Source organism: Parus major, chromosome 1, assembly GCF_001522545.3.
Source record: "Parus major isolate Abel chromosome 1, Parus_major1.1, whole genome shotgun sequence".
Classification (NCBI taxonomy): domain Eukaryota; kingdom Metazoa; phylum Chordata; class Aves; order Passeriformes; family Paridae; genus Parus; species Parus major.
Window position 1 is genome coordinate 111,128,830 of NC_031768.1, and position 9,335 is coordinate 111,138,164.

Below are 9,335 nucleotides of genomic sequence, written 5' to 3' on the forward strand. Positions count from 1 at the left end.
ATTTCATTAAATACTCTCTAATTGCATATGTTAAAAATACCTTTATCTTCCACGGGCAGAGTAGAAATTAGCCAATAAACAAGAGCTGTACTTTCAATCATGGAATAAAACTCAAGTTTTCAAAATTCAAGTTTCAATACTTGGGAAAACAGCTGCCTGAATAAGTAATTTCCAGGTGTAAATTGGTTAGAAACAGGCCAAACACATAAAACACACTGAAGAACTGGAAAGTGAGAAAGACTTGTGAAAACCTTTTCCTTGACAGGGGGTACTATTACCTGAAAACAAATACTATGAAATAATAGTATGAGATAAAGTTTACACTGAATTTGATATTAAGCATTCAAAATTATTAGCAGCAGAAATTTTGCAGTAATCACTAAAATAACTTTCCAGTGTTTTCAGTGGTTACATAAATACGCAGAAAACCAAACCAATTAAAGCCCAGCTGCAAGTGTTCTAAGAAAAAAATTGAAACATTAATAGCTATAATCCCTTATCAGCAAAATAACAGGTAGAAAGTAGCTTTCTCCTAACAAAATACCTACTCAAAAATCTCCTTGGTATAAAATATCAGTCACAGCACATGGACTTGCATTTCCTCCTGCACATGCTCTATGTCAACTTTAAAAAAAACCCAAAACCAAACCAAGGACTCCAAACAAATGCAAATAATCCCAAAGAAAACCAGCATTTGCCTGCATAATATGATGTCTGTGTGCTCCTTTCTGATAAAAGAAAGGACAAAAGTAATCCTAAGTGAAGAAAATTTAAACTTGCATACCTATATAAGTCTTGAGGATGCTGCCAGAAGAATTTACCCATAAACATAAATAAGGTCATAACACTGAACAGTAAAAAAAAAAACCCAAATGACAAGTTTAACATCTCTAATTTATACCAAGAGGTAGTACAAGACAATACTATCAACACTTGAGGAAAATTGTCTTAAAATGACTCTGTAACACCTCCTTGGGCAGCTATAAATAACAATATGGGAGAGAAGCAATTAAATTTGTAGAAGAAAAATCACACTGAACATCAGATTTCTCATATTCCCATACTTCTGTAAAATAGAGTATTTAACACAAATTTTATGTCCACATTTTGCAATTCAGAGTCTTCTGCACAGATTAAAATGCACTAATTAAAAATGTGGCAAGGTATTAGAGAATTTAATACTCCATGGGTAGCAAGTATCTCATTATTAAAAAAAAACAACAAAACCAAAAACCCACAAACAAAATCTGAACACTAAAATTAATATAATATTAAAAAAAGGCCAACTTTCAGCATAAATTTGGAAATCTGACAATACAGAAGAGAATTCTTAGCTCAAGAGGCAGTCACACAGGGAGCATAAACCAAAGAACTACTGGATCCCTCCAGAGAACTGGGACACTGCAAAAGCAAACTCTGATCAAAGGCTTGATGTTTAATCTAATAAACAGTAATAACATCAACAAACTCGGGTTAGTCACCATTAGAGAAATTAATAAATACACTCTGCCTTCTGGTTAGCTACTGATAAAGATCAAAAAGCAGTATCAAGATCCAGGGAAATGAGTGAGAGTTCTCTATACATCCAGTCAGCCACCCAAACAAACTCCATTATAGGATTAGAGCACAGATTTCTACAAAAAAAACCAAAAAAAACCCAAAAAAAACCAGCAAACAAAACCAAAATATAACCCAACCCCCCCATAAAGATGTATTTAGTTAAAAAAACACAGCACAGTTTTTCACTGTCATAGCTGCATTTTCAAAACACATTTGAGTTAAACTATGTTTGCTTTATTTTCTTCCCTGTGCCACTAACATTCAGAGCAATGAAAGGTAAAATCTAATCTATTTTCAAAATATACACCATTACTTTGCTGAATTACCCTCCACTTCATCAGGACAATTAAGCAGGTTCAGCTTCAAACCAGCAGAGCATCACTGTTTCTTAAAAATAAGAGGCCTCTCCTCTTAAGTGTACAGATTCTTTATGATAGATAGCACTGGAATGTTGTGCAATTAATGCATTATGGAGGTCTTATGCTCACCAGACAAAGATACTGACTTTATAAACCATTTTAAACTTTCAGAGTTTATGTTTTAACTTTGAAAGAGTATTTGTTATCAAATATTTTTGGTGTGGAATTTAATAAAATATGTTCTTTCCAATATTTTACAAACCCTATTAAATAGAGAAAAAGCACGTGTCCAATGCAATTAAAGCAAGCCTCCTTTAATGAGATTTTGCTGATCACGTATCAGCAGCACTATGTGTTAAGTGTACAAGACATTTATTGCTGAGAGATCACACTAGTGCTGAACATAATCAACCATTTACCATTTAATTAATTGATGTAGGCATAAACAGCAACAATATTTTTACATCATGTTGCCATGCCAAATTTTTAAAGCCTTTTAACCTAGCATTTCAAGTAATACTAGAATTTTAAAGTGTTAAAATAACCCCACCTTAGTATTTTTCCATGGCTAATGAAAGAGGAGAGATATAAATATCCCTGAGAAGGATTACGTAAAACATACAACCATAAAACTAATTGTAATATTGGTTAGTGCTAAAGCTACAGCAGTGTTAGTTACAACAGAAATAGTTCTTTAGGACTAAATTCACCCCATTTCAGATTATTAGGAGAACATTTATTACATTACTTACACTAACACAGGTTTTCCTGCTATCTTAGGGCTTTTTAAAACTTCAATCATGACTTGTTTTGTTTCTTCCATTCTTTCAATGTCACTGGAATCCACCACAAATATGACACCATAGGACTCAGCATAATAATTCTTCCAGATATTCCGAATTCGCTTTCCACCTCCTAAATCAAAGATGGTGACTTCAAAGCGTCCCTGTTTAAGATCAATTTTGGAAAACCCAACGGTTGGAGCCACATCTTCAGGAGATTCTGCCAAAGAAGAAAGCCTTCAGTTTAAAGAGGATTTTATAGTGGGATTTGTGTAGCAAAATTTGCATTTTAAAAACATGGAGTGAAACCTCCCTGTTAAATATTGCTGACCACATTTTTGCTTAAATGAAGATTTTTCCCTCTCCTCAGGGGATTTTAAATTAAATAGTCTTTCAACTAGTTACTTGAATTTAGATAGGAGCACTGGAGGAGTGGAAGTGGGGAGAAAAGAGAAGGGCCCAAAAGGCAGATTTAAATATTTCACACCACAAGTCCATTGCAGTGATGGTTACTGTACTGCATTTTCAATTCCACTCATTTCCATGGTAGTAATCCAACTTTGAGAAGGAAAACAACCAAAACAGTTAATGCACTATGACCTGGGAACCCTTGTGCTCTGCCAAATTAATTTTTTTATCTTTCATGGTTGCCAGAACAGCTTCAGAAGTTCAAACTAAGGGCCAAGATGAAATGACTAATACCATGTTTTTCTGTGATGTAAATTATTTGATTCCCTTTATTCAAGGCCAGTTTATAGTCTTTGTTTGTTTGCCTATTTCTATTTGGTTTTTTTTCTAATTTGCCATGCAATATGCTAAAAAAATGATAGATTTATATTTAATACTTTTGTTGCTGTCTCCCTTTCCTGAGGGCAAAGAAAGCCTGGACTCACCTCACACCACTAAGCTGTGCCTGCAGGGCTGAGATAATTTGATTTCTGTTTTATGCAGCTGGGTAGCACAAGGCAAGAGAAATATGTAAAATTCAGCTTGTTGAGAGGAAAAAAAATGAAGGCCTGGCTAAAAGCACCGAGCTCTGAAGAGCAGTGCAAAAACTGAATCCCCACCAGCCTTCTGCTCCTACCCTTAAGACAGCCAAGATGGGCTTTCAGGACATTTAAGCCCTGGGAAACACTCAAAGAAATCTGAACTATCTTTTCCTTGAATTTCCCTTTAGAAATGCACATCTTTATCTCAATTTTTCCCCTGAAAAATAGAACTTTTAGATTTTGTTTCTAGAACAGAATACTGTTCTGTAGACAGTGGAACTTGTAATAGAACTGTTACATTCAGATTGTAAAGATAGTAAAGGTGATTTTCAAATGGAATGCTAAATAATGAAACACTCCTGTAGCAAGTCTGTGAACTTGCATAACACAAGTAAACAAACTCGAGGTGGAGTCTCCAAGTCTGTCAAAACACTAGTAAGTAAATTCTTGTTCTTGCACAAGATGAAAGTTATTTAGAAAGACAATCCCACAAGGGGAGGAAAAAAAAAATACAGAATTTTTGTTTTCATAAGCACAAGTTTTATCTCAAATTTTATCCTGCATGTGCCAGGGCAAAGTACCCTTCAAAATCGAGTGGTCTCTTAGTGGCAATTTATCATCATTTTCTGATTATAAATAATGAGAAAAAATATGTAACACTAAAACCATCCTTAATGTTATACACACCAATTTCCTTCTTTTAAACCTTTTCTGCTTATATATACACTTACTTACAACACTGATTTTTACATAAAAGTTTACTTCTGTATGCACATTACTGGAATGGCCACCTGAAAGCAACTTCAGCACATGCAAACAAAGAAAAAAGAGAAAACAATCAAGTCCATTGATGGTATTGTCCATTGTAATGTTTGTATCAAGATGTGATATATGTGATATTTGAATGTACAACCACCAATATTTTCTTTCAACATGGGAGGAAAAGATACATTAAGAGATGAAGCAATATTTTCAAATTTAAATGATTGAAAATTAGGAGTGATACTCTCACTGCTCCATTTGGATGATAAAATAACCACTTACCTCCTTGAATTCCTCGGACTGTAGCAGTTTTCCCAGCATTATCAAGACCCACCATTATTAGTGTCACCTTCCTCCATAAGGAGGGAAAAAAAAAAGAGAGATTTATTTTTTTTCCTCTAGCTACAAATAATTTATTCTATTTTTTAAACACATGCACAGCAGATTTACCACCAAATAATAGAAAGAAGAGGTATCAAAATACCAAGGCATTGTTCCCATTGTGTGTCTGGTGTTTAACCTGATTAGACAGAATGGTAGAACAAGGTATAAAATGAAAAGTCTCATATCATGGTCTAAGTTTCACATGAGACAATGATTCTGCTTTCAACTTGTACTTGCCTGCTGCAATTTAATTTCACGGTACTGTAAATTTTATTTGGTGTGGTCATGGTCCCTTTAACAATTTCTGTAATTGCAGTTGCATTCCCCTGTCTGTGCCTCCAAGTTTTTCCTGTGTTAGAAAATTATTTCTGTCTCCATCAGTCTGTCTGAACAACACCATACAGTATACAACACTTGTGTAGGCAACACCAGATGCTCAAAATAGGTGGGAATCACCATGACTTTGTTTCTAGACTGTTAATATGTAAACCAGTGGTGCTAGGAATGCACAATTTATTAGCAAACTGGTATACAGGTTAATACTTTTAGCAGGATAGGATTTTAAAAGCCACAGGAAAACCATATTTATGGGTGTATAACTCAGTTCTTCCTCCTATTCGCAAAGGCTTGGTGGTCAAATTAATTTGCTCAATTTTATACACCCTGAAGTGAAGGAATTCTAAAAACCATTGTTATTTGCAGACTTAAAGCTGTAATGGTATCAAACATGAAGTGGAATTTATACAAGTTCTTTCAGAAGAGGAAGAAAACTCTGAGAAAATAAACCCAAAATTAAACAAATTATACTTTAGAATCTTAAAATGCAGAAACTGGAAGACTAAGGCAAAAACCAAACAAACTTTACCCTGAGCAGCTTAGAGGCTTTCTGTGATGGAGTGACCAGAGCAGTGGACAAAGGAAGGGTTACAGGTTTGATTTATCTGGACTTCTGTCCAAATTGGAGAGATGGGTTCAGTGGATGGACTGGTAGGTAGGTAAGGAACTGCTTGGACAGTCACAGCCAGAGGGCAGTGGTGACAGCTCAGAGTTCCCATGGACACCAGTGACTGGTGGTGCCCCTCAGAGGTCCATACTGGGACCAGTGTTATTTAGTATCTTCCTTAATGAGACAGAAAAGGTGCTGAGGGCACCCTCGGCAAGTTTGCAGGTGAGTGGTGAGGCTGACACACGTGAAGGATGGGAAGCCATCCAGAGGGAACTGCACAAGCTCAGGAAGTGGCCCATGGGAAGATCAGGAGGTTTATTAAGAGCAAGTTCAAGGTGCTGCACCTGGGTCAGGGCATCAGCACAAGCTGGGGGGTGAGCAGATGAGGAAGAGCCCTGGGGAGAAAGAACTTGGGGGTGCTGGTGGGTGAGAGGCTGGACGTGATCCAATATGAAACAATGAATAAAACACAAGTGAAACACACTTGGGAAGGTGAGAAATATAAAATATTTTCCCATGTTTACCTGACAGGTTCCCTCCACCGTTTTAACCAGTTGCAGCAATTGGCCATTAGATTGAACATCTCTCTTCATCAGCCATCCAGAGCCACCAAAGCTACAGGAATAATGTGGGCAGGCCAGAGCAACCCAAGGAGACTGGCAGAGAGACTTCAGAGCCAAGGTTTTATCACTCCTAGAAACAAAAAGGGAAAAAAAGAAAACCAAATCAACAATAACATAGTTAGGCATCCTGCACAAAAAAGGCAGCAGAATTGGCTGCTCAGTCTTGTTATCTTTCCCTTTTCCATCCCCTCACACTTCATCCACACCCCCTTTTACAGATCTGGGCAGTCACCACACACTACTTATCCCAAATAATAATGCCAGGCCACAGCACAGAAAGAAACTTTCAAGTTAGAGGAGCAAGACACATCCAGCTACAAAATTTCAGTGCTTGTCTCACTAACAGGTCCCACAGCCCTGCTGATTGACAGAGAATAAGGAGCAATTTCAAGCATGAGTAAGACTTACATGAACATAACAGGATAAGGCATTAAAAGCAAACAAAGAACATCTCTACCTGCTAAGTGTATTCATTTAACTGCCAATTTCTTTTGCACAAAAAGATCCCACAGCAAGGAAACTGTGGCTGTCTTGTGAGTACTTTGAGGTGCTGCCAATGATATCTAGTAATTGTCCCTAAATTAAATAGAAGCACCAAGTACTTCCATCATTCCACAATCCCACTTTCCACTCTTCACGCAGAAAGAAACAGAATATTTCTCTTTTTAAGGATTACCATAGTAGGTGTTCTAAAGCTTGTATCTCAAAATTCCCTTCATATTTTAAATTATAACTAACCTCACACTAATGTAATTTTAAATTATCCCATAAATTGAATAATTAAAGATTACAGCAATCCTAATAAACTGTGATGGCTTAGATAATTTATAGAGGTAGGAACTGAACTCCTCCTGATCTTATGAAGCTCATTTTCAGGATGCCTTTGCATGGATCTGCTGTCATTCAGTGTCAGAAATAGGTCAGGTTTCATCCAAAGCAGACAGCAGATACTCTTTAAACATTTATACTCCATTATCCACTAGAACCTGAGAACAGCTTCTCCACAGGAGACCCGAGTGTATGAAGAGTAGAGAAGTTCCTAAAAAGAGCAAGATGATTACAACTGTTACAAGTATTAAAATCAAGCTCTGAAGAATACAAAATCATTTTAAAAAAGAAAAAAAGCCCACATGCAGTGGGCTGTGGTGCCTCAACCCACGAGCAAGTCTGAACAAAGCTCACTTTGAGAACAGAGCTACACGAATTTCTAGAAAACAAAATGTAACAGCTCAGTGAACAAAATGTGCCATTGTCATTTTGTCAAATGACAAAGATGTAACATATTCAATGCCTGAGCATCCCCACAGAACAATTCCCATCCCATTTTATACAGACTATCTTTGCAAACTGACACAAAATTGCTCTTGAGCTTATATATGGCCTAGAGCATTCAGATGGGATTCATGAGATCAAAAGAACTTATTCAAGAATGAAAAGCAGAAAGTAACTATGCCCTAGCAAAAGAATTTTTTTGTTTAAATACAAAATTATAAAAGGGGATGCGCAGGAATTGACAAAATAGATAAAAATTTTCGGAAACAAACCACTCTAGGAGGAAAGGACATTCAACACTGCTGAAAATATTATGGTAGGGAGGCAAATCCGTATCCTGATATGCCAGTTTGGAGAGACTGGATCTCTGAAATATGTAGGGAACATATGAGAAGCATTTTATAGGCTTCATCAGCATCTCAAACCTGTTCCAGATATTACATCTGTCAGCTTGTTGAGGTCAAACAAAACCAACAAGCCCAGAAACCTGTCAAACTTATGAGTGAAGCCTGCACACCATTTAGTAGAGTACATTTAGCTCACCACCTTTGGAAGACGCTTTTACAATACAGATTTTATTTCAGTCACACCAAGCTTTCCCTTTCTTGGAAACACAGGTAAACAAATAATTTACGGCTGACCCTCCTCACACAATTTAATTATTTAACTTCCTGCTGTAATGTTCCTTGTCTGAATGTCAGTTATAAGGGCACTTTACTGTGTTATATTTTGAACAGCAAACCGAAGGACTGAGCAGAAAAGTAGGTACACTCAGCAAAGACATGTGAACACCATCCCCTCTGCCAGAATTGTAGTTAAGAGCTAAATGAGGTGCAAGGGACAACTGTGACGTCCTGAAAGCCTGAAGTACTCAAATATTTGTGCGGAACAGCTTTAGGACCGTCACATTTCCTGTGAAAAGATGTTACTACAAGTCCAGAAGTTCAAGGGAGCTTCTGCACTTTGTGGCCACGTTCCCAACCTTCCTTTCCCATTTCCAAGAGAGCAGCAGCAACTCTAAAACCCCGGCTCCACTTCACGCATGTGTCACTTGCTCGTCTCTCCCCCTGTGGAAGAGGTTTTTTAGCTTACAAGCCTAATGCTTTCTACAGAATCCCCTCTCTGATACGGAAGGAGAGAGTCAGCCCTCAGGCTGCCGAGCCCCCGCCGCCTCCCCCGGGCCCTTTCCCGCCCCGCTCACCGCTGGCTCCGCCGAGGCCCCGCAGCTCAACGGCTGCGCGCGGCCCGCGGCCCGGAGCGCTCCGCCACGCGCGGCGCGGCCCCGCCACGGCGGCGGCGGCCGGCGGGGACCGGCGTCAGCTCCGGGCTGCAGCGGCCGCGCTCCGGCCGCGCTCGGCCGCTCCCGGTGAGGCGCTCAGGCGGGGCCGAGCATCGGCCGCACCGGGAGCTCCGCGGCCGCGGGGACGCGACACCGAGCCCGTCACCCCGGGAGACGGCCGATGGCGTCCGGCAAGGGACACACTTAATGGCGCGCACTGAATCGCCGGGGGCGGGGCTGCAGCCGACCAATAGGAGGGGGCGGCTTGCCCGGCGGCCGCGGAGGATCAGCCAATCAGCGGCGAGGGTCGGCGCCCTCGGCCCCCCGGCGCCGTCCGGCGGTAAACACCGCAGCCATGGGGGCGACCCGGCAGCCACGG

At 39.4% G+C, this 9,335-nt stretch overlaps 1 protein-coding gene across 8 annotated transcripts in view; it reads right to left on the minus strand.

The window, feature by feature from the left end:
• ARL13B (ADP ribosylation factor like GTPase 13B) overlaps nt 1-8,966 on the minus strand; it is a 33,359-nt gene extending 24,393 nt beyond the window's left edge. For 4 of the 8 annotated variants that reach the window (XR_001521763.3, XM_019006751.2, XM_015628608.3 and 1 more), the window contains exons 1-3: nt 6,307-8,802; nt 4,735-4,801; nt 2,672-2,921 (exon numbers count right to left, since the gene is read on the minus strand). Coding sequence is in view for 6 of the 8 variants with exons in the window: in XM_019006751.2 (XP_018862296.1) it covers nt 2,672-2,921; nt 4,735-4,801; nt 6,307-6,531 (542 nt within the window). In the remaining 2 variants the exon portion in view is untranslated. Of the gene's footprint in view, nt 1-2,671; nt 2,922-4,734; nt 4,806-6,306; nt 8,803-8,878 lie in introns of those variants that run through there. The other 4 variants (XR_001521765.3, XM_015628633.3, XM_019006755.1 and 1 more) reach the window with 3 other exon arrangements.
• Between the last annotated feature and the right edge of the window lie 369 nt (nt 8,967-9,335).